The following is a 24,159-nucleotide window of genomic DNA, read 5'->3' as shown; positions in this document are numbered from 1 at the left end:
GAAAATGCCTCCAATGAAGCTCACACTCAGTAAGGATGGCACCAGCTCAAGGCTTTCCCTGTTTATCCCCTTTCCCTGCCTCCCAGAGCCGTGCTCAGGGCTGCCAGCCCAAGCTCTGTAATGCCATCAATTATTTTTTGCCCCAGTTGCTTCTAAGGGAGGACGAAGGATAAATGAATAATCAGCTTGTCTCATTAAGAAGAGAAAAAAAAGTGTCAGGAGTCTCCGTGCAGAAGGTGTTAAAAGCCTCTGGTTAAAAAGTACCATTGCTGCTTCATTATGGATTTCCTTGATGCAAGAACAGCTTTGCTGGAAATAGCTGCAGGCTGGGCTGGCTTCCAGCAATCCATGGATCCCGTCTGGGATCTGTCCGTGCTGCAGGGCTGCTCCCCACGAGCACAGCCCGGGGCCAGGGGGGCAGGCTGGCACCAGGAGCTGGGCAGAGGGGGCTGAGGGTCTCTGCTGTGCCCCCTCCCCTCCGTGGCTCTCTCTCCACAGCAGGGCCCTCCTTTGCCCAGGCCTGCATGGTCTGGCTGTGGCCAAGACCAGGCAAAGAGGCTGAGGGCTGCAGAGAGGGAGAAGGAATTGTTCCAGCCACTCTGGGGATCCTGGGGGACAAGAACAGAGCTCAGGGGTGTCACCCTTCCCTTTGTCTCTGTGTAGTGACCACACCACCGTGCCACGTGGTGGTGTTAACTCGTCCCATCTTCTGCTCCTGACTCCTGCCAGCAGCAAAGAGCTTTGCTCAACTCCAGACACGGAGAATCAGAGAACCATGGAGTGCTTCGGGTTGGAAGGGACCTTACAGCCCATCCAGTGCCACCCGTGCCACGGCAGGGACACCTCCCACTGTCCCAGGCTGCTCCAAACCCAGTGTCCAGCCTGGCCTTGGGCACTGCCAGGGATCCAGGGGCAGCCACAGCTGCTCTGGGCACCCTGTGCCAGGGCCTGCCCACCCTGCCAGGGAAGGTTTCCCCACCCTCCCATCTTTTTGGAGAGACTTTTCCTATCCTGGCATTTCTCTGCTGAATTCAGGAAGCTTTTCCTGCCTGGCACAGAGCTTCCCACTCACCCACTCCCTCGACCCTCTCCCCATCTCCAGATACATCCAGATGGGGTCCCATGTGGAGCTCTTCCTGCTTTGAGTCATCCCTGTCCCCAGAATAGTCCAGAGCTCTGTTTTGCCAGGTGCTACGACACATTTTCTCTGGGAGAGGGGGTGGGCTCGGTGTCATTCTTGATTCAGTGCAAAGAAAGGAACCCATTGCTGACAGCAGGTTTGGGTTTTACCCAGGGATGAGCTGTTGGTTTCTGGCCCCAGGTTTTCACCTGGCTGATGAGAAGTCCGGCTGCAGTGGGAGCACTGATCCCTGTCACGGTGCCAGAGGTGTTTGTGATTCCCAGCAGGAGCCCCACGTGGCTGGGGAGAGAGAGCAAAGAATTCCTGAGCGAGGCAGGGAGGAAACTGTCGCAAGGAGGGAGAGGAGCGGCTGCTTCCTGTCCCTTCCCTCACTGCGGGAATGCTGCCTGCGGTGCTGAGCAACGTTAGGATCGTCCCTGCAAGAATGGGGAGGATTTAAAACCTTTATCTCACCCCCTTCCAATGCCAGCAGAAGAAAAGGGAAGAGCAGGAATTGCAGAGGCCTCGTGGGACTGGGAAAGGGAAGGGCAGAGATGTGCAATATCCACGTGGCTGGTATTGATGCCTGCCCCTGGCATGCTGATTACTGCCGAGGCCGGCGTGGGAAGGACCACAATGACCGCGGGACTGCAGCCAAGCCGCCAGGGAGGGGGCTGCGAGCAGCATCCCCTGGGAGGAAATGGGAAGTGCTTTACAACAGGCCACGCGAGGCTGTTGGAAAGGCTGGGTGGCAGACGAAGGCTCGTCCTTACTTGGCGCTGAGAAGAACTTCCTGACGGCTGCTGCCGGAGGAAATCAGCCAGGATGTGCCCCAGCTCACTCCCAGCGCACGGCAGGGCAGAGAGGATGCAGTGCCACGTGCGCGACGCACAGGCAGCGGCCTCGTGGTTTTCCTGGCTGCGTGTCCCGGGCGGCGCGGGACAGATTTGGGATTTCTGGGCGCGATCGGGATCGGCGGGGCTCGAATCCGCGTACCGGGGGAGCGCCACGCCCCCGCCGGTAAGCCACACCCAGTTTGTGATCCACGCCCCTGATTGGTCACGCCCCCAGGTTACGCCCCCTTGCCGCCGGCGGGTCATGTGACGGGCCAAGATGGCGGCGCTCAGGGCGGCGGTGCCGGTGCTGGCGCTGCTGGGGCTGTGCCTGGGCCCCGCGGCCGCCGCCACGCCCCTGGTGATCTGGCACGGCATGGGTGAGCCGGGACCCTCCGCCAGCGGCCGCGGGGGCGGCGGGGCTTGGCTGGGGGCCGGGCAGGACCGAGGGGCTCTCGCTCCGGTGTCCCCCTCCGGACCGCCGGTCTCCGCGGGAGCCGGGAGGTTCTTTCCCTCCCGGTCCCGTGGCAGCGGGGCTCGCGGTGTGTTTGTGGAGGCGAGGTGAGGCCCGCGGCCGTGGCGTGGTGGCGCATCCCGGTGTTCCCTCTCGCAGGAGACAGCTGCTGCAATCCGGTGAGCATGGGCTACATCCAAAAACTGGTGGAGAAAAAAATACCGGGGATTTACGTCCTGTCGCTCAAGATCGGGAGCAACCTGATCCAGGTGAGCCGGGTGTCACCCGCGCGGCTGCGTGCAGGGGTGGGGCTGACACTGCAGCCCGTGGTTTTAACAGGATTCCACGAGCATTCCTGCTGTGCTTCCCTGCTCATTTTCTCTTCTCGGTGAGGTAAACAGCTTTGACAGGTAGAACCCGATAAAGTCCAGCTAATGCCTGCAGAAAAGCACTGGGGGAAAACAAATCCCTGACCTAAACTGGATTAATGTGCAAATCCACTGATTAGCACACTCTAAGCACTGCAGGTAGTACGTGGGATAGATGCTGTGCTGAGGCAAAGCTTCATCCCTGGCCATGCTTCTCGATTTGCAAACATTTATTTATTTCAGTGTGTAATAAATTACACACTTCTGCACCTTCACGGGTTTTGACAGGTTTTTGTAGGCCTGTGGAATTTCTTTCAATAATCATGTGCAGTGCAGGTGATTTTTGGGGTGCTGGAGAAGTTTGATTTTTAAGTTTTATACCTATATGAACAAAATCTGAAGAGATTCAAGTTGTGAAGGAGTTTGGGGGAATGCCAGTGTCCCATGTGAGACAGTTTTGCCAAGCAGAGCAAGAAGGGAAAGGGAAGTGAAGGTAAAGGGAGTTCTCAGAACTGGAATTTCACTTCCGTCCCTGTGAAAGCTCAGGTCTTCTTTCTAAACCACAAATGCCAGTGATCTGTTTGTAGAGCTGAAAACAGCACCAGCCACAGCCAAGGTCCAAATGATCCATCCTGATCTGCCCCCCCAGGACATGGAGAACAGCTTCTTCATGAACGTCAATGACCAGGTGAGGGAGGTGTGCAGCCAGCTGGCCACGGACCCTCGGCTCCAGGGAGGCTACAACGCCATGGGCTTCTCCCAGGGAGGCCAGTTCCTGTAAGTCTGCCCTCCTGCCCCAGCTCCAGGGCCTCTGCTGCCTTCAGCTCCTCCTTTAAGACCCTTCAGAAGCGCTCAGCAGACACAAAGTGCTCAATTCCTGAAGGCTCCAAGGGGCAGGTTGTGTTTTCCTGCTCTTCCAGGCAGGGTTAAATCCCCTGGCAAACGTTGCACAAGTGCCCAAGCCCACACAGAAGCTGCTCCTGTGGCCTGGGCACGCTCTGCTCAGCTCCTTGCTCTTCCCCCACAGGAGGGCTGTGGCCCAGAGGTGCCCTGCTCCTCCCATGCTCAGCCTGATCTCCATCGGGGGACAACACCAAGGTAGCATCCCCTGCAGCTGTCACAGCTCCTGGGCACCTTTTGGGGCTCTTTCCTGAACTCTGAGCACTTTCTTACCAATTAAATCGTCCCTTTGTTGCTGTCTGGATCTGGTGATGTGTTTGGCCCAATTAGTGTTTGCTGATTTAATTACCTTGATCTTGCTTAATTGGCAGTGGAAAGGGACCTCTGTCAGCAGCTGGCATCACTGCCTGGGTAGGGTTCTTACACACCTTGGGAGCTCTTGGAATGAGTGATTTTGTGGGGAATTTCTGAAACTGAACCTTCTGGGACACAAGGGTATTTTACAATCAGCATCTGGAAGGACAAAGCCCCAAGGAAAGAGAGCTGTGAAGAGGAATTAAGGAGTGTGGAGTTAAGAGTGGCTGGCAATGAATTTCAGATACTCTGCCCTGAGAATCCCACAGCTCCTGGAGGTTGTTTGTAGTGGAGAGGGAGGATTTGTAGGGAGCACCCAGCACTCCCCATCCCTTATCTGTGCCACAGCTCCCGGGGCAGGAGGGCTGTCTAAGGAGCTTACAGGGCTAAAAGCTGCCTGATTACCTGGCTAACTCTTTCTCCTGCTGTGCAAGGGGTGGTTGTTGTGCAGCAGGAGGGATCCAGGGGCCCAGCTAGGCTGACTGAGCTGTGTCCTGCCCAGGGGTGTACGGCTTCCCACGCTGTCCTGGGGAGAGCTCCCACCTCTGCGACTGGATCCGAAAAACCCTGGATCTGGGAGCCTACACAAAGGCTGTGCAGGAGCAGTGAGTACATCCCCCAGGCCAGCAGCTCTGCCTTTCATCCCCCACAGGGGCAGCTCTGCCTTTCCAGGCTGAGCCTTGGTTTGTCCCCTCTGCAGCTTGGTCCAAGCAGAGTATTGGCACGACCCGCTGAAGGAGGAGGACTACAGGAAAAACAGCATTTTCCTGGCTGACATCAATCAGGAGAGGGTAAGGACACTGCTGACCTGTGGGCAGGATGGCAGGAGCCTGGGAAGGTTGAAGCTGAAGAGTTTCCCTGTCTCTGGGCTCTGCAGTGGCTTGGATGTGTTCTCCTGCTTCCATCCAGGGCATCAATGAGACCTACAAGAAAAACCTGATGGCTCTGAAAAAATTTGTGATGGTGAAATTCCTCAACGATACCATGGTGGACCCTCCAATCTCTGAGGTGAGGAAGGCAGGGCAGCATTTGGGGCTTCCTTGTCTCTGGTTTGTCCTTTGGTGGCAGAAGTGGAGGTTGCAGAGGGGCAGGCTGGGCACAAACACAGGCCTGACACTGCCCTGGAAGCCTGCTTGGCTCCTGGGAGCCCTTCAGCAGTTGTTCCTTCATTTTTTACCCATTTTTATGCAGTGGTTTGGGTTTTACAAAAGTGGCCAAGCCAAGGAGACCATCCCACTGCAGGAGACCTCGCTGTACAAAGAGGTGAGTTCTGGGGGCTTCTGCTGTGTCCCCTCTTTACTGTCCCTGGGTCCCACAGCTCTGCTCCTGTCACTCCTGGGGCATTGCCTCCCCCTGCCAGGAGCTGTTTGTTTGGGGGGGACATTTCCCTCCAGCCATTCTTGGCACTGCTGGGACCCAGGGAATGACACTGGAGGTTCCTGCCTGGCTCAGGGTGCCCCTCAGTGTTTCATGAGCTCTGCTCCTGTTCCAAGCCTTGCTCCAAGAGTCCCCTGGAATCCCTTTTCCCCTCCATGAGGAGAAGAGCAGAGGTGGAATCTCCCCCTTCTCCCCACAGGATCGCCTGGGGCTGCAAGAGATGGACAAAGCAGGGAAGTTGGTGTTCCTGGGGGTGAAGGGGGATCACCTGCACTTCTCAGAAGAGTGGTTTGACAGCACCATCCTCCCCTTCCTCCAGTGAAGCTCCCCTGGGAGCCCTGGGCAGGGTTTTTCACTGTAACTAACACCAGCCACTGTGCAACAGCACTCGGTGCATCCAAGCCTGCAAGGATTTGGGGAGGAGGAACAGGGTGGGGTTTAGCTCAGGGGGTTTGCCAGGGTGGAATTCCACTCCCATCTGGGCTGAGCCTTGCCCTGACTCTGACACACTCCAGAGCCTGGTGAATCCACCTCAGTTCTCGAGCTGTTCTCCACCCCTTGTTCCTGCAGGGCACACTGGCAGTATTAACCCAGCTCACCAGTGCAGGGATCAGCAAGACTCATGGTTGTATGCAGGGGAATCATGTTACAGCCCATGCTTCAGGATGGGGAAAAAGGCCAAATTTAGGGGTTTCTGGGGAAAAAAAAAAAAAAAAAAAAAAAGGGGTTTGGAATTCAGCAGTATTAACAGCTTGAACAGTTTTCAACTAATGGCTTGGTTTGTGTTCTTTTGTACAACTGAAATCAATAAGGAACTTGCCATCTAACCAACTAAATAAAAGCTTGAACAATTGCTGACTGTGTTTGGAGGGGAGCTGAGAAAATTCTGGGGAAGTATTCCAAGGAATCAAGGCAGGGTCAGAGGCAGAGAGGGGCACCTTGTCCTGCCTGAGCTCCCCTGTGCCCCCAAAAAGAGACAAGAGTCACAGTAATGAGCAAGTTGGCATTAACTTTATTCTATCTTCTGTATAATCTTAAGTACATAAGAAAGGTTTTTTCACAAGCCTCAGGAGAAGACAAGTACAAGTCACAGGACAGTTTCAAAATAAAAAAAAAATTGCATAATTTTTTCTTTTTTTTTTTTTTTTTTGTAAGTTTTGTACTAGAGAAAAAGAACATTGACACTTTACAGAAGAAATGCATTTAAGATATGCTTATGCCACCCGAGGCGTTGGAAAAATGAAGGTCAAAGCACGTGCAGCTCCCTTTATGGGTCAGTACAGTACTGTGTGATCCATCACTCTGCTCCAGGGCCCTGGAACAGAGGCTACGAGCTTCCACCAAAATAAAGAGCCAAGCAACAGAGGGGAAAAAGGGGGAGGATTCAGTGGGGGCTGATTGCAGATGAGGAAGAGAGTGATGAACCGACTTGATCCAACTTGGGTATTTACAGCTCTGCACTACTGACCTGGAATGGAGGAGCTCCTGCCTCTGGGGAAGGGCACAGATTCAGAAAAACCATCCTGGGAGACTGAACCTGAGTTCAGCTGCTCCAGGAAGGAAGCCCTGGGGGAAAGGTTCCCTTGTGATGGTGGAGGGCTCATGGAATGAGAGGTGCTCAGCTCCAAGCTACCAGCCAGGCTGCTGGGTGGCCACACCGCTGCAGCCTTCCTGTGGCACTGGGGAATGAAAGCCTCCTGTCATGGCACAATCAGGAATGCACTGAGCTAGTGGGAATGATGGAAGAGAAATCAGGGTGGAATTGGCCCAGGTCCTCAGCCTTTGGTCCGACAAAACCGTTCCCATGTCCTGTGATGGCACCAGCTGCTCCAGAGAGCTGGAATGAGCAGCTTGCAGGAGCTTCCCAGGACAGCTGCTCTAGGGCTGGGTACTGTGGACTCCGACAGACACCGTTACTCCTTAAAAAGGGGACAACACTCCTCTCACATGAACAGTTTTGCTTAAAGGCAATACGAAAACAACACTCTGAAAGCCAACTGCCAGGACTGGCTGTGAAGTTCACCGAGACTGATCGATTGGTGCAGTTAGATGGGACAAGGGGAGAGAAAAATACACCTTCCTGCTGAGAGAGGTGGACAACCACTGACCCGCCACCTACCCCAAGCCCCAGGCAGAGGAATCTCAGTGATGGCAGGCAGCTGTGTCTCTCGGGTAGAAGAGAAGCAGTTTGAGAGCAGAAAGGTACAAGAAATCTAAGAGAATCATCTGAAAGCAGATTTGTCCCACAGCAGGGCCAGGGGAGGGCGTGAGCCTTGGAGCTTTTCGGCTTAGCCAGCAATTTCTGTCACAGTGGTAACCAACTTCTGACCGTTCCACACTGTCTTGAACTGTTCTGGGACAGGGAATTCAGTCTGGAGGGTAAAAACAGAAAGCTGTTGTCAAAAATCAGTTTAAGGCTGACATTAGTAACCACTCCCACTGCTTCAGGCATTTCTTTTCTCAGCTTGTGTTACCTCCTGTACCATCACTGGTGCCTGTTCTGCCCCCCAAGAGATCCTGAGGAAGAAGCAGCTCTCACAAACCAGCAATAATCTTATTTACAGATGTTTTTTTTTTTTTAATCAGATCATCATTCACAACCTCCAAACTCTACAAACTTTGCCCCACTGTAACCAATGCTCCCTGCAGGGCTTTATCAAGACACAGCTCCAATATCCCCCAGCCCCACCAGGGCTGCAGGGGGATTCCAAAGCAGCACTTACAAAGTCTCCCCCCTCGGTGGGGATGAGCACGTTCATCTCCGAGGACTTGGCACTGACGATCTCGCAGTCGAGGGAGCTCTTGCTCAGGTACACGTGGCACCCATCTGTCTTGTTGATGGAAATCGTTGGCACTTTACCCATGACCTGGCAGGGCCAGAGCAGAATTAGGTTAAACTGGACAGCCACAGCATTTTTTGGTGTGTTTTCTTTCGAGGCAAGAGGTTTGACTCCAAGCCCTCCCTGTGACGATCGCACAGGATTCAAATATTCCCACCTTTAGCAAAAATCCAAAGTTTTTGTTTGCAGTTTTCCCCAATTTCATGTTCTGACCTCTTTAGAGCAGAACTTGAGCCAGCATTGGGCAAAATGACCATCCCAAATCAGATGCCCAAACTGAACTGGAATAAATCCTACTGCTGGCCTCCTGCTTCGGCAGCCAAATGTGCTTTCTACCTCTCAAGAGCCTCAGCTCTTACCCAAACCCTGAAACAGCTCAAAGACACAAATTTCAGCCCTTTCCCAAGGGTGTTTCATGGATATTCTCTACAGCTGCACACTCCTGGTCTGGAATACAACTGCTCCAGAGCCAGGAGGGAGAACAGGTCACTCACCTGGACTTTAACATCCCTGCTGTTGATGATCTCTACAATGCCCACCACATCATCAAACACCAGACCCAGCTTCTTGCAGTTATCTGCAAAGAAAAGCAGATCAGGGCACAGAGATTTTGGATGCTCCAGCTCCTGCACACACACCAGCAGGCAGGAGCAGCTTTCAGGGCTCTCCCCACTCACCAAGGGTGATGGAGTTGATCTTGCCTTTGATTTGGAGTGTACTGTTTGTGCACTTGAAAACATATGCTACCTGCTTCAACTCTGTGTCACTGATGACCAGGTTAGTGGCATTCTCCTGGTTTTCCTGAAAAGGCAGGGGAAACACACTTCATTTTCTGAATGCAGAGCAATTAATCCATTAAAATCCCTTTAAAAACAAACACATGCCTTCAGGCTGGTGCCTCTTAGGAGAAAGTTCTCCAGAAGAGCCCCCTTTGCTTCTCCAAAGCTCCCATCCCTCCAAACCCACTCCTGCCAGCACCAGGCACTCACCACTCTCCACTTTTTGCCTTCTAATTCTAGCAATGGAGGTGCCTTCAGGGAGGGATTAGCATTACAGGCTGGTTTGGGAGCAGTGAAAGGTTTGGGGCCGCTTCTCACGGGGCCCCCTTGGTTCTTCAGGGCTGGATTCTTGTGGGTTTTCATGTCATCTGAGACGTGCCTTAAGCCTGCAAGAGAAAGCAAACCTGAGAGCCAGCTCCCTCCAGGAATGCAGCTCCACAAACACCAGACATCAGTGGTTATACCAGTCAAGATAACACTTGTGAAAACACAAACTCCTGAGACTGGGGCTAAGTTGAGCCCAAGCGTGACTGACAGGAAGAGAAGGAGGAAGCAGGAAATGCTGGTGCAATATTGACAAGAACACAACGTGAACCACAGAACCAGAGTGTGCCAGCTCTTCCACTCTGCAGCTGGAAAAAGCCCCGAGCCCAACGCCTCGTGAACTGACGTGCTCACCAGGCAACACAAAAAAGGGAAAAATTTGTGCAAACAACACCTGCCAAATTGCACTTTTTGTACCAGAAAGATGCAGGCAACCAAAGGGCTCAGCCTCAGGTATTTACAGCTGGAAGTTCATGCCTTGCTCCACCTGCCAGGTGAGCGTGACAATTCTCCCCCAGGAGCGCTCCCTTTGTCCCTGGGAAAGCGCTGCCCCTGGCTGCCAGCCCCAGACTGGGACCAGGTGGGTTTTTATGTACTTTTCAAGCAGGTGCATTGAGGGGCAGCAGGAAAACAAGGAGCAGTAGCACAAGAAGCAGCAGCACAGCAGTCCCTCCCTCCCTCCCTGTGCCCCCGACATACCCGAGGTGATCCCTTCTCCCCGGTTGATCTGGGCGAAGAGCGCCGAGCGCGAGGCTGAGTCGTCTGTGCTGGAGCTCACGGGGGCAGGAGGAGGGGGAGGCCCTGGAGGTGGGGGTGCAAGCCCAGCTGGGGGGGCAGGTGGTGCTTTAGCCCCTGCTGTGGCTACAGGACCCTGGAAGAGCAGGGAAGAGGAAAGGCACTCGCACTGGCTCCGTTCCTGCCGAGGGGAGCCCAGGCTCGCCCCGGGGCTCCCTGCTGGAGCCAGCACTCACTGTTTTGCTCCAGGTCAGCCCTGTGGTGTGGTACTCTTTGATGTAGGCCTGCAGCTCTGTCCAGATGCTCAGGTAAGCTTTGACCCAGTCCACTTGTTTCTTATCTCTGAGAACACAAAGAGGAGGAATTAAAGGCCGAGGAAAGTGGCTGTGGGCAGATGCTGGAGCAGCCCCAGCAGTTCAACACCACCCCTGAGAGAAAAGGTGAACTTACACATCCTTGTACTCCTTGAGGATCCGGTTGGTGTAAAACATGGCAGCATCAGTCATTTCCTTCACATAAGGACCAGGCTTTGGAGCCTAGAGCAGAAAGAACACGTTGGCACTGAGCAGCCACCAGGGAGAATCTCCAGAGCCCACCAGACTTTCCCCAGCAGCCCAAGGAAAAGCCCTTCCCACTGGAACCAAACCCCTTACCATGGCCACCCAGCCCAGGGCTGGGATGCTCTCGCTGACTGCTGATAAGTGGTTGAACAGTTTGCTGCCACGGTTCTTCTCCCTGAAATTCTGCACGGCCTGGATCTGCTCCGAGATGGGCTTGAGAAGCTCTGAGAACGCGTTCTGCACAACAACACACGGGGACAGCAACAATTAAGGAGATTAATCAGCACGGCTCTGGAACGGCTGCACAGCTGAGGCGGTGCTGACTTGGAACAAGATTCTAACTGGCACCAGTGATTGCTACAGCTCCTGTCCAGGCCTGGCCCTCTCCAAACCAGGCTTGGTCCCACAGCCCAGCTCCTCCAGGGCTGAAGTCATTGCTCCCATCGGATCGGCACCATGGGAGAACGCCAAGAACTGTGACTCATGTTCAATCCAGGAGACACTGACAAAGCTTGTTAGTAACGAGGACAAAAATAGCATTTGCCTTTCCTGGGTTCTTTTGTTCCAACACAGTTTGTTAAATTTTCCCTCTCCTCCATGAACCCTCGGAGAAAGGGGTGCTGGGCAGGTTTGGCACCTACAGCCTGCCCCACAGCCAGAGTCCCAGCAAGCTCAAAGATCACCCCCATCAAGCCAAATTTGAGGATTCCAGTTATTTCTCAGGTCAATCCTTTAGTATTTGGATGGTAAAAATTTGCTCCTGTGTGCTGTTCCCTTGGAATGCTGACTGGAAGTGCCAGAAGTGCTCTGGGGTCAGAGCACAGCAAAGAGCCAGTTCCATGTTTCCAGAGATGCCTCTGAGGCAACTTTTCCATCCTTTAGCATCGGAGAGTCTCCTGCTGGTGGCAGCAGAGAGGGACAAATTTGGACAAAACTTGTTTTCCAAAGCCTCAGCTTCTGCTTTTGCTGCTCTTTCCTCTGTTTAGATGAAAACTGAGAGGTCCCAAGCACCGCTGGCCAGGCCACACTTTCAGAAGCTCCAGCCCAGCAGCACATTCCAGTCACAGGATGGGGAAATTCTTCAACACAAGCACTGAGAGTTCACACATTTTGCATTTTAAACTGGCTGCTCCAGAATTAGACTCCTGCCAGACAACCTGCACAAAGAGCTACCCTAGATTAGGGCTGTTCTTTGTTCACAATCCTTTATTTAAATAACGTGTCCGTGGGATTTGTAAGCAGATTCTCAGGCTAGAGGCTGCACAGAGCTGCACCCCAGCAAGCCTGGTGGAACATAACAACCCTGCAACCCTGCTGATTTTGGGGAAAAAGATGCAGATCTATTTTGCAGTGAATAGGAAAGGAGCACAGAAATCCAGCTCCCACAATGTAACAGTAGAAGCCACGACTGAGCGAGATAATAACTGCAAAGAAAAGCAAGGTGGGATCCTGTTGCTCGGGAAAAACAGTTCTCAGCAGGGAAAAGCCAATGCATTCAGGATCAGATTCTCAGCCACACATCCTGCTGAGAAGCAGCAGCCCAGGGTAAAGTGTTAAATTACCTGCTAAGGACAAATCAATCCTAAAAGCCCAGCCATTATTCAGAGGCCATTCAGTAGATACAAGTGTCTGCTCTGCTCCTGGAGGAGTTTGATGCCTGAAAGTCTCTGAGCATCTCATAATGAAAAGCAGGAGCTACACAAATCCCAGGGTGGCTCCTGGCTCAGACAAGATCCTGTCTGCAGGTTCTCAGGGAGCACTGATTGAGCAGAGCTGGTGCCAGGTGAAACTGGAGACAGAGGCTGCGAGCTGACAGCCCCGGGCTGCTCTGACAGCTCCACAACACTCGCTGCTGTAACAACAGGGAAACGCCAGTTCTGCAGCTCCCAGAACATCCAGGGTTCTGCCCAGTACTGGGCAGCATCCAGAGCAGTTCATGCCTTCAGCAAGTGTTCCCAGTCCACCACAAGTTCCTCTTTTGGCCCAGCTGTGACAGCCCAGGTTCCCCCAACACTCACAGCCACCCCTGACCCCGAGGGCAGAGGTTTCTGATCAGGGATTTCCCCACACTCACCTCTGCTGGCTGCTGATGCTGAGATGCCACCACCAGAAGAGCCCTCTCGCTCATCAAGCCTGCATGGACCATCTCAGCCTAAGGACAGACACAAACATGAGGGAGATTCCCTTGTGCCACATGAACAAATCATCCCACCGGTGAGGAACCAGCCACAGTGACCCCAAAGCACATTCCTGGAGAAAGCCATCCCCAGAGGAACCTCACCAGTGTGTCACAGCTCAGGGCTGGGGAGTTTTCAGGCCTCCTAAAGGCCTGCCCCAAGGTCTGTACACAACCAGGCACTTAAGGATTTCCAGGAGAAGGTTTGATTCATCCTGAGTGTGTAGGTGGCAACCTGGATGTTATCTGGGCATCTGCTTTGAATCCTCAGGGATTATAAAGGTCCTGGGATACAGTGCTAGAGGAATGCAGACTCTGACAGCAAATTTGGCCCTTCCAGCCCTAAGGACAGGCAGCACCTCCAGAGCAGAGGGGGAAAAGGAATCCTTACGTGCTTCTGCACATCCCCACCAACTTCTCTGCTGATCTTGGTGTACTCGGCCACCGGCCCGGCCAGAAGGGCATCAAAAGCCTGCACGTACTGAGCCACTCCTGTGGAAAAAAACAGAGCACAGGAATCACCAGGAGCACCCCACAGGCTGCCACAGCCCTGGGCTGCACCTCCCACCTGCAGGAGGCTGAGCCCGGAGCTGAGGAAGTGCTGCAGCCACAGAGTTTTTATCTCCACAGGGCAGCCCCCTCCAGACAGTTTCCCCTGCCCTTCCCAGCTCCCCCAGAGTGTGCCCTGTGCCAGCTCCGCACGGCTGCTGGCACTGCCCTGGGCCTCACCTTTGGCAGGGGCATCTCCACACATGCCAGGGCCTTGGCACACGGTCTCCAGGCGCTCCACAGCCTTCTCCAACCGCTCCACCAGCCTCTCCATGTCTGCTGCTTGTCCACAACCTGCACAGACAGGAGACAATTACCTCCATCCCCAGGTGCCACAGAGGGTTTATGGCTGTCTGGTACAAGCTCTACCAGTTCCAGGAGAATCGTTCCTGCCCAGCTCTGCACCCTGAGGACAGCCAGCAGTGCACCCTCACATTAGCAAAGACAGCTGGGTTACACAACAGCCTCTTGCTGTTGCCACACTCACTCCTTAATAGTTTCTATTCCATTTTAAGCACTCCTTACATGTGTAAGGACATAAAACTTCCACCTTCTAACCTCGTAGTGACACCACTCAGTGACACCACAGTGACACCAGGTTCTCGCTGCAGTCAGCTCCTGGCCAAAATCCCAGCTGTGACCACACAGCTCAACTGCTTTGCTGGGAGCTCACACACTCCCGGTGAAAACAACCGGGTTTGAATCTCCAAATGCATCTGGAAGGACCTCCTGGAGTCCTGAATTGCTCCCAGGAGCATCTGTAAGCTCAGCACCACTCCAGCACAGAGCCTGAGCCACCCTGGCACACACCAAGGGGAGCAGCTGCACGAGCTGAGGCGGCAGAGCTGCCTCTGCAACAACAGCCCCTGTTCTTCCTCTGCAGCTCTGGTGTCTGCAGAACCTCCTCTGCAGCCACCGCACAGGAAAGAGACTCAGGCACGCGAGCCATTTGCTGCATGTCATCTGGAAAAAGTCTTAAAAGTCACACAAACTTTCCATTAATTACTGCTTTGCACCAAGCAACAAGACAGGTCATGCTCCCAGCAGAGTAATGCCCAGGGAATGCAGGGAGGGAGCAGCAAAGTCACCAAGGGCATTTTTATCTTATCACCACTCATCAAAAGATTTTACAGCATGAATCACAATGGTGGCCTGGACACAGCTTCCTTCTGAAGGGGTTGCTGCAGCCTGCAGAACCTCAAACCCCTGCCTGGAGGAGGGGGTCAGTCCCAAAACATCCCCTACAATGCTCCAGGAGGAAGGCAGGGTTTACTCAGCTGAACTGACACTGGATCCCCTCTGAGAGGAAACCTCAAGTTCTCACTCGAGTTTTGCTTTTGTTCACAAGCCCTCTCAGCCCTGCTGCTTCAAAGTGCACGTTCTCACCTCATTTCCAGAGGATGTGGGGCAGGTCCAGCATTAGTCAGGAGCCCAGCACTGATGTCACAAGACAAACAAGGCCTTTTTTCACCCCTTTTCTGCCTGCTTGCAGCAGGACAGGCTGAAGGGGGGCAGGGGAGAGGCCACCCCCCTTCCAGGAGGAAGAGAAGCGGTTTCCTCCCGTCCGCGCTGAGCCCGGGGACAGACTGTGCACAAAACCCGACAGAGCGGCTGGATGGCTTCCAGATACCCACACAAAACAAGAGTCCAGAGAAGCTGAAACTCCGCGGCAGTCCCCCCCTGTCATCAGAGTAACGATCAGCTCTGCTTCTTTAATTCTGAGCCAGGCAGAAAGCCCGACCGCAGCTCCTCCGTCCGCGGCTTCCCGTGGGAGCGCAGCCAGGAGCGAGCCGCGCTGGCTCTGCCGCCCCCGCTGCCAGCTCGCTCACAAAGTGTGGGCTCTGCCCCCAAAAGAGCCACCTGTTAGGGTGGCTGTGCCATGCTCAGAGAGGGATGTGGCACAGGGAAAGGACAGCGGGCGCACAGAGCCGCCTGTTCCGCAGCGCTGATCCCCGGCGCATTCCAGGCGAGGCTCTAATCTGATCAGCCCCGTTACCCGGTGGCAAACTGCAGCTCGGATCGGGATTACCGAGCAGAAAGCCCAGATGGAAAGCTGCTTCCGACCCCCAGCAGCAAAGGAAGCTGCTGCGGGGAGCACATCCCCTGAGCTCTGGGTGGGATCAACGTCCCAGAATCACCGAGTGCCGTCCTTGGGACTCGCATTCCTCCCTCTCGCTGCCATTTGACAAGTCCTGCCTTGTTTTCCCTGAGCCATCGACTCCCAGTGCTCCACAGCAGCTCTGCAAACCTGCTGCTGTCAGGCAGATGGTGAACTCATTTTAATTTCCTTTTAATGGGTGGCATTAGGGCAACTTAAAAGATAAGTCAGTCGGTAAATTGGCAGCAAAATGAGAGCTAAGTGCAGGCAACCCAAAGTCCTGGATCTCAGGGCCCTCCTCTTGACTCACCCTCCCTGTGCTCTTTGCCCCGTGGATGCAGCTATTTCTGCTGCCTGGATACCCATAGGGTGTGAAATAAAAAGATTGAGCTGTAAGTAAATCAGAGATTGCAACCCAGAGATTAACATTCAGCAAGGAAAATAAAAACAACAACACGGCTGGACCGGACTGCACCTAGACAGTGTTTTGGCTACTGGCCTGTTAGAATGTAAAATAATTCGACAGAAAGTGACAGATCGACTTCACAGGTCTCAGTGCCAACAATCAGATGTCATTTCCCTTCTCTGAAGAGGAAGATGAGACACACAGACCATCCAGGAGGCTTTTTTTTTTTTTTTTTGTTCTACAGATCATCCTGGAGTAATTTCTGCTCTGTACACCACCCTGTGCTCCAGAGGGATGAGGGAGACTTTTCCAGCTCCCTGTGCAGGGTTGGAGATGCAGCTCTCCCTTCCAGGATCACAACACAGGATTTAAATCTTGTTCAGATTCAATTGAACTTTGATTAGCAGTGGAGCGGAAGCAGCAAACACAGCTTCACCCAGGGCCAGAAGGGCCATTCCTTTTTTCACAGCACATTTGTTCATCTATCAACTGCCCTTTATTCCCATCACAGCCTGGGAACAGGGCTCTGGACACGCTGTGCCACAAACAGGCTGAGCAGAGCAATAAAAGGAAGGGATTTTATTGGTGAAAACATCAGTTTACCCCAAACCCTGCACATCACAGCAAGAGCAGCTTCCTGTTTGGGGAACATCATGGAGCTGGCCTGTCCCAGCCTCAGAGTGAGCAAATTCTCAGAAAATCCACCAAAAATTAGATGATTTGCTTGCCTGAGACAGCACGCTAACCTGAGTCCTTTCTTAGACATTCTGGAAGACACAAATGCTGGTTTTATAGCCAAAGCAAGTCAAACCTACGCTTCTGCTCACACCGAGCCCGACACACTGCTGTCAGCACCACGGAATTTGCATCAGCTACTTCCTGTTTCTACAGGCAAAAGAAATAAAGATGGGACAACTAAATTAGGAACATACCACAGTTTATTTCTGAGCTGACACTGGAATATCTCAGGGGATCAGCTACCAGATGATTTCCAACATTTATATCTGCCAAAAGCCCAAAGAAAATAATTTTTTTTTTTTTAAACAGTTCAGCTCCTCAAGGCAGGAATGGTTTGAAGGAAGGCAGGAGTCAAATGCCTGAATTTAGCCAGTGGTCAGGAGCAGCCATGAACACAAGACAGCTATTGCTGGTCCCAGCAGCTGCCAGGACAGAGACCTCAGCTGTTTATAGTCCAACAATACTTGCTGACATTGCGCCAGAACCCGTGCTGGCTGCTCCTGCTATTTCAGATCCACTTTATTTAGAAAGCCAAGAGTCCTTTAAAAAAAAAAAATCCATCTGGCCCCTGTTCCAGCTTTCCCATACAACAGATCCTCCTGAAGCCATTAAAAATGTTAATTGGTGTTTTACTCGCAGGTTAAGAGGGGGTTAAAGCTCGGTACTGGAGCAAAGGCTCCCTTTTCAGCACAGTTATGTGAATTAGGAGGTTTGTGCCTGCCAGCCTCAGTTGCCACACTCCTCTCACTTCCCTTCCCTGTCAGGGAGATGGATCCAGCAGCGAGGTAACCAAGGATCTGGGATCTGAGCGAGGCTGGATGCAGCAGCGAGCTCCAGATCAGGAATTCCGAGCATGGAAGCTGCTCAGCATCCCTCCTGTGCCTGCTCCAGCACGGGCCGCTTGGCTGAACTTTCTGCATGAATAATTGGGGGTATTTTTGGCTTTCAGAGAGCTCAGCAATATTCCAGGGACACAAGGCTGGCCTCTGGAAGAGAACGGGCACACACAGCAGTGTCAGGACACCACGGATTCCTGGTTTTTCAGGGCATCTGGGGGGATTCCAGAACCCGACGTGCAGAACAATGCCTGAAATTAATATTTTCCCACTTGGCTATCACAAAATCCGATGGAACCACACATTTATCCCATCCTAAGCACCCGCAGAACGCCGAGGAGGAACCAGCAACAGGCTGAGGACGGGAACCACCCCCGGGAGATGGAGACGGTGCCCGGGGTGTGGAGCACAAAAATCCTCGCTCCAGGCTGCGGCACAGCGGGGAAAAGCCGGATGAGCCAGCTGGCAGCCCCGGCCTGTCCCGGTGAGTCGGTGCAGCCCCGGTAACCGAGCCCCGCGCTCCGGTGAGAGCCCCGCGGGGGCGTTCGCACCGTTCTGTCCACATTAGCCCCAAACCAACGCCTTTAGGGGATCTACCCCCTCAACCGGGCCGGGGCTTCTCCCGCCTCCCGGTCCGGGATCCCCCCGCTCTGCGCCACCGGCCCGGGGGTCCTTCGGTGCCCGGTCCCCGCTCACGGCTCGCCGGTACTGCCCCCGGGGCTGGCCCGTGTCCGGTCCTGATCCCGATGCCCGCTCACTCTCGCCGGTACCGCCCCCAGATCTGGCCGTGTCCCGGTGCCGATCCGCGCTCAGCCGCGGCCGTGCCCGGTGCCGGTGCCGCTCCCTCCCACCCTCGGATCCCCGGCCGCGGCCGTGCCCGGTGCCGAGCCCGGTGCCGCTCCCTCCTACTGTTGGATTCCCAGCCGCGGCCGTGCCCGGTGCCGCTCCCTCCCACGCTCGGATCCCCGTGCCCGGCCGTGCCCGGTGCCGGTGCCGCTCCCTCCCACGCTCGGATCCCCGTGCCCGGCCGTGCCCGGTGCCGGTGCCGCTCCCTCCCACGCTCGGATCCCCGTGCCCGGCCGTGCCCGGTGCCGGTGCCGCTCCCTCCCACGCTCGTATCCCCGTGCCCGGCCGTGCCCGGTGCCGGTGCCGCTCACCCCGCGCCGCTCCCGCTCCGCCGCTCCCGGCGCCGCCCAGCCCCGCCGCGCCCGCCGCTTCCGGCCCCCGCCCCGCGCGCCGGATGTGCGCACGGCGCGCGCGGCGCGGTGAGGGGCGGGGCTTCGGGACAGCCGCCGCGCGATTGGCGGACGGCGGTGGAGGTGTGGTCAGGGTGGTTGAGGGGCGTGGTGAAGGGGCGGAGCTTCGGGGCGGATGCCGCTCTGCGATTGGCGGGTTGAATGGAAGGCGTGGCCTGTGCCTGCGATGGGCGGTGTCGTGGGCGGGGTCTAATGTGTGGGCGGGGCCAAGGGGCCGGATGGGGCCCGGGACCCCCGGGGGGATTCGGGACCCCCGGAGGGGCTGGGGGTGTTCCGGGACCCGCGCGGGGTCACACAGAAGGGCTGGGGGGGTTCGAGAGCCCCTGCAGGGCCAGCTGGGACCCCCCCGGGGTGGGCTGTCGGGGTAGGGGGGTCCTCAGGAGGTTTGGGACCCCCCGAAAGGGTTAGGGGTGCTTTGGGATGAAGCCTCTAGGAGAGGGCCAAGGCTGAAGGTTGGGGTCTTGAGATGCCGCCAGGGTGGGGTTAGGGGGGAGGAGACCCCCTTGGGGAGGGGTCTGTCCCTCTCCTGCAGCGACAGGGTTTGTTTGCGGGGGGGTGGGCTCTGTTGGGGCTGGGAGGAGGCCGAAGGGATCACCGGGTCCCCCCAAAACCTGGCTGCAACCGCGCGGGCGGAGGTCAAGGCCCCTCTGAGCCTGGTGCGGGCAGGGTGGGAGAAAGGTCCTGTGGGACGCTGAGCGGTGGAGGAACGGGACACTTTCCGGGGAGGACTGGGACACTGTCCCGGGAAGAAATGGGAAGCTATCCCGGGAAGGAATGGAACACTGTCCGGTGAGGACTGGGACACTGTCCGCGGGAGGAACGGGACACTGTCCGGTAATGGCTGGGACAGTGTCCCGGTGAGGAACGGGACACTAGTGGCTGGGACACGTTGTCAGCCTGGGGAGGAGGAGGAGGAGAAGCCCCGGCCGCCGCTTCCTGCCCGGCTGCGCTACCAAAGATGGTCACGGCTCGCCCCGAGCCGGCGGCGGGGCTCTGCTGACACCTAGCGCGGCTCCCCGGCTCCCGCTGCGGGACTCTTGGGGAAGAGGAAATAGGAAAGCCCTATAAACATGATGGCCTGGCAAAAGAGTTAGAAAATACAGATACTGAGATGAGAACAAGATTTGAGATACCAAAGCTTAATTACTGAACAACTCGAAAACAATAGTACAGCCAAATTGAAAGCAATCCCCCCTTCTGATTTAGACAATGCCCTTTACCCACAGATAAACCCAAAGGTCCAATGGAATGTCCTGTCTCACCCCCCAGTGCATGGTTCATCCCACACCTGTAACCCTCCCCTGAAGTATCAGGTACCTGTAACCCCATTGGCCCAAGTCCTGTTCCAGCCCACCTTGAAGCCCCTGATAAGGTGTGGCCGAGTGTGAAAAATGCATATTATATGGCTCTACACAGATATTTACTATATGTATTATGCTGAAAGTTATGCTGTATTAACATTTTAATAATATAGTAAATGTAGTTTTGTAATCAAAATTAAGCGTTAGTAGTTAAAATAGAAACTATGTGTGTGAGATATTCTTTTTATTAGAAAAGGAGAAGATAATCAAGGAATTCTTCACACAGAGACAACAATTACAGAAACCCCTAAATTTTCCAGAGAAGAGGAATTTATGGCTTTCCTTATCAACAGAAACAAACTTCTTCAAGCCTGACTGAGACTCAAAGGCACCTGGGGATTAACAGAAACTTTTTGACAAGTACCGTATGAATTTCTTGTTTTAAATAAAATATATGCATAATCATGAAGTGTTTTGCATGTGCAACAGGCTCTTGCTTTTAAGGTTATTCCTTTGTTCACAAGGGATGCTTGTCGTGGCTTAAGAGCATCTGGACGTCCGTAATTCTTTGCTTTTTATTGTCTTGTAATTGTCCTAACTCTAAATTTTTATTACTCTAATTGTATTACTATTTTTATAACAATTTTATTATTATTAAACTTTAAAAATTTTAAAAACCAAGTGATTGGCATTTTTCACACCGAGGGACCGGACGCTCTCTTGGAACTTCCTCTTGGGACCCTCACCTGGAGCCGTCTCTCCCTCCTCTCCCTGTGCCTGCCACGAGTTGCAGCTAGCAACTCCAAGCAGGGCCCTTCACCCTTTATATTAAACCCCATTTTCTAAAGACCTGATTTCAGAGATCCTTCATCACCACCCGTCCAAACCGTCCTGGAGCCCAGCGTTCCCCGCAGACTGGCGCCCAGCGTACGGGACATCCAAACCCTGCGCGGCTCCGCGCTCCCTGCGAGCAGCGTGTGTGGCATGGGGGAACACCCAGCTCGGTTATCCCCTTTCCTGCTCCCCTCGGAGCATCCCCGCAGCTCCCCTCTGCACGGAGCCCAGCAGATCCGCACTGCCCTCAGCCCGTCCTTCCGTGGAATCACGGAATAATGAGCTTGGAAGAGACCTCTAAGATCAAGTCCAACCCATGCCCTAACACCACAACTAGACTACAGCACCAAGTGCCACGTCCAGTCTTTTTTTAAACACATCCAGAGATGGTGATTCCACCACCTCCCTGGGAAGACAATTCCAGAACTTTATTATTCTTTCGGTGAATTTTTTTTCCTAATATCCAACCTGTACCTTCCTTGACGTAGCTTGAGGCTGTGTCCTCTTGTTCTGTCAGTGCTGCCCGGTGGAAGAGACCGACCCCACCTGTCTGCAGCCTCCCTTCAGGGAGTTGTGGAGAGCAATGAGGTCCCAGCCAGGCTGCAGCTCCTGCACTCACCCAGGCTGCTTTGTGGTTTTCTCGGCCCGTTCTCCACCTTGCCCACACCCTCTGTGCCCCTCTCCCTGTCTCTGTCACCATCAGACGTGATGCCAAATAGAAAAATCAGACAGCACCACTGCCTCGTGTTTTACAGCATCCTAAAAGGCACTGTAGGGAAGAACCAGCCAGGTCCTACCTCAGCAGGGCAGGGCAGGGGGAATCCAGGTGGGCAGCATCCATGGGGGGAGGAAGGAAAAATCCCAGAGAACCCGGAGAGGAATAAAAAGTAACCTGAGAATGGGGAAGAGGAGAGTAGGGCTGCCTGGGGATAGCCCAGCCCAGCCCCAGCCGCAGTGTTTGCTCCTGGGGTGGGTCTGTTCAGCTGAACGCGGGTCCTGGAGGAATAAAAATCGAGTTCCTGGTATGGCTGGGTGTGTTTAAAGTCTGGAGAGTCAGCGACCTGACCTGCTCCATGCCTGCCCCGTGTCTGCTGCCTCATCCCCCTTTTCTGCAAGCACCATGGGGATATTTGCTTCATGTTTCAGCCATGTTCTGTCTAAGACGTCTCTGCATCCCTCAGACAAGCAGCCTTTGGGTTTTTGCAGCCACAGGAGAGCACTTGTCCCTTGTTGTGGGGTGAGGAGGACACTGCAGCCCAGCTTCAGTCCTGGGAAAATGGATTTATGGGTTTGTTTTGGTTTTTTTCAGCCAGAAACCACGTCACTGCCCCGTTATTTCTGTTCATGTGCAGTAGCCCTGGGGCTGCTAACAAACTTGGCAACAGTGGCTTCTGCAAAATATTAACCAAAGCCCACCAAAAACACGCCAGCCTGTGTTTGCAGATGACATCAGCCTGGTGGCACAGACAGGGTGACCCCTGGGGACAGCTGTGACACCCATCCTGCACAGCTGGCCTGGCTTAACTCTGCTGTCCCCAGGTGGTGACAGAGCCCAGCCCTTGTCCTGAGCACAGCCCTGCTCCAGCATTCCTGCTGCTCCTTCCCAGGCTGAGCTAACTTCCAGCCGGATCTGCCCCCTGATCCAGCCTCCCTGGGGACTCTGGGGTGACACCCCTTCCTGTGGGCTTGGTTCAGCTTCAGGTGTTTGAAGCCAGCCCTGGGCGATTCCTGCTGCTCCTGGCTCCTTCCAGCCCAGAGAAATCCATCCTCTCCACTGGAATGTTTCACAAACCCTGCTGCCAGATAAACCCGAGGCTTTTTGCCCTTTTCCTACTGATAAGGAGGGGGTTTATTCCTCACCCTCTGCAAGAAGAGACTCTTCACACTTCCACTTTTCCCCTGCAGGGTAAATAGACTCGGTGTGGCTGCTGTCACCTCTGGAGTTGTCCCTGCAGTCACTTCTCCTGCCTGAGCCACTGCGGTCCTGCCCCTTGGTGCCAGAGGATGGAGTCCTGAGGTTCGTGTGCTGCCTTTTGTTTGTTTGATTTTGTCCCCTTTGCAGTCATCTGGTCCCCAGAGCAGACCAGAAGCCCTCTGCTCCCCTCCTGCACAGGCCCCCCAAGTTCAGGGCTGGCCCAGGAGCCTGTGGGACCCCTCAGCTGGGATTCAGGGCTAATCCCCAGCCCTGGCAGCAGCTGGTTCCTGGCAGGCACAGCCCAGCCCATCTGCCCTGAGAGGCAGCAGCTCTGCAGGTGAGAACACACAGCCGAAAATGCACCCTGCCTTTTCCACCTCCTGCCTCTGATTCCCTGCCCCTCACCTGGAGGACACAGCAGCCCTGCCAGCCCAGCTCTGCAGGGAGGTGCTTCCCAGCACTTGGATGCATTTTCTCCACATCCAAGGTGTGTGGAGATTAAGCCAGAGCTGTAGGTACAGGCAACACCTCTCTGTGTGTTTTTTGGCACCCATTTCTTCTCCATGCTTGGAGTGAAACCCTCTGTAACCAAACTGGAGCCCAATCCCAGCTCCCAGGCCGGAGCTCTGCCCAGGGCTCGAGTGTTATCAGCTCTCATGGTCACTTTCCCCCCACACATCTCATTTTCTTTAAAGCCTCAAACACGAGAGGTATGCTTAGTGAGGAATATCCAACCCCCAGTTCAAGCTCCTCTGGAAGGTTTTAGTCTCTTGGGCTGGCTGCAAAAAAACCCAGAGATGACTCCTCGTGAACTCCACAGAGCCGAAAAAACAAGGAAGCAAAGAATAAAGTGTCCCTGATTTCTGTTGAAACTCTTTGAGAAAAAAACAAAGGCTCGCAGAATCTTTCAAAGCCTTGGGGGCAGCAGCACTGCCCACACCCCTCAGAGGCAGCCAGGTCTGGCCATGGCTGGGATAACTCCTGGCCAGGACCAGTGCAGGGGTCAGAACATTCCCAACAACCCTGAGCTCTGTGTTGGCTGGAGCCTTCCTCCTCCTCCTCCTCTTGCAGAGGGTGCTCCTGACACCCACCTGTCCCACCACAGGGGCTGCAGAGAGCCCTGGCTTTGTCCCCCTGGTGTGTCCTGCCCTTGGGAGCTGTTTTTGAGCACAAAACCAGCTCCCATCCCATCCCATCCCATCCCATCCCATCCCATCCCATCCCATCCCATCCCATCCCATCCCATCCCATCCCTCTGCCTTCTTTCCCTGGCCGCAGGGGCAGAGTGGGGCCCGCTGGAGCATTCCCAGCTGATCCCTCTATTTTTAAACCCCATCCTCATTCCTGTCCTTTGTACCCAAATGTGGAACAAAGGATGAGCCACATCCTTCCCCCCAAACCCCCCA

General features: G+C 54.6%; 2 protein-coding genes across 3 annotated transcripts; one reads left to right on the top strand and one right to left on the bottom strand.

Moving 5' to 3' along the window:
* Positions 1 to 2,216: 2,216 nt before the first annotated feature.
* On the top strand, positions 2,217 to 6,571 carry PPT1 (palmitoyl-protein thioesterase 1). Its single transcript, XM_053964772.1, has 9 exons — positions 2,217 to 2,333; positions 2,567 to 2,676; positions 3,425 to 3,552; positions 3,803 to 3,873; positions 4,532 to 4,634; positions 4,730 to 4,820; positions 4,939 to 5,037; positions 5,221 to 5,292; positions 5,606 to 6,571. Exons 1-9 carry the CDS (start codon positions 2,234 to 2,236, stop codon positions 5,726 to 5,728), a joined length of 897 nt encoding a protein of 298 aa, XP_053820747.1. The 5' UTR covers positions 2,217 to 2,233; the 3' UTR covers positions 5,729 to 6,571.
* CAP1 (cyclase associated actin cytoskeleton regulatory protein 1) lies at positions 6,396 to 18,651 on the bottom strand. 2 transcript variants are annotated; one of them, XM_053964763.1, is made up of 13 exons: positions 18,605 to 18,651; positions 13,550 to 13,663; positions 13,212 to 13,312; positions 12,719 to 12,796; positions 10,738 to 10,881; positions 10,535 to 10,620; positions 10,321 to 10,426; positions 10,049 to 10,220; positions 9,236 to 9,411; positions 8,924 to 9,047; positions 8,741 to 8,823; positions 8,130 to 8,273; positions 6,396 to 7,778 (listed from the first exon to the last, which is right to left on the bottom strand). In XM_053964763.1, exons 2-13 carry the CDS (start codon positions 13,641 to 13,643, stop codon positions 7,695 to 7,697), a joined length of 1,392 nt encoding a protein of 463 aa, XP_053820738.1. In that variant the 5' UTR covers positions 13,644 to 13,663; positions 18,605 to 18,651; the 3' UTR covers positions 6,396 to 7,694. The 2 variants fall into 2 exon arrangements, with proteins under 2 accessions (XP_053820738.1, XP_053820737.1); XM_053964762.1 differs by lacking the exon at positions 18,605 to 18,651 and adding an exon at positions 14,756 to 16,095.
* Positions 18,652 to 24,159: the final 5,508 nt, after the last annotated feature.

The sequence above is a fragment of the Vidua chalybeata genome, chromosome 25 (genome assembly GCF_026979565.1).
Source record: "Vidua chalybeata isolate OUT-0048 chromosome 25, bVidCha1 merged haplotype, whole genome shotgun sequence".
NCBI lineage: Eukaryota > Metazoa > Chordata > Aves > Passeriformes > Viduidae > Vidua > Vidua chalybeata.
This window is presented reverse-complemented; position numbering and strand designations above follow the sequence as displayed.

Coding starts and splice junctions, on each gene's coding strand:
- PPT1 (XM_053964772.1), top strand. CDS start 2,234: ATGGCGGCGCTCAGGGCGGCGGTGCCGGTGCTGGCGCTGCTGGGGCTG. Junction 2,334..2,566: donor GGTGATCTGGCACGGCATGG/GTGAGCCGGGAC, acceptor TCCCTCTCGCAG/GAGACAGCTGCTGCAATCCG. Junction 3,553..3,802: donor TCCCAGGGAGGCCAGTTCCT/GTAAGTCTGCCC, acceptor CTTCCCCCACAG/GAGGGCTGTGGCCCAGAGGT.
- CAP1 (XM_053964763.1), bottom strand. CDS start 13,643: ATGGAGAGGCTGGTGGAGCGGTTGGAGAAGGCTGTGGAGCGCCTGGAG. Junction 9,048..9,235: donor AAGGCAAAAAGTGGAGAGTG/GTGAGTGCCTGG, acceptor CTGCCTTTTCAG/GAAAACCAGGAGAATGCCAC. Junction 8,274..8,740: donor GCAGGGATGTTAAAGTCCAG/GTGAGTGACCTG, acceptor TGGCCCTGCCAG/GTCATGGGTAAAGTGCCAAC.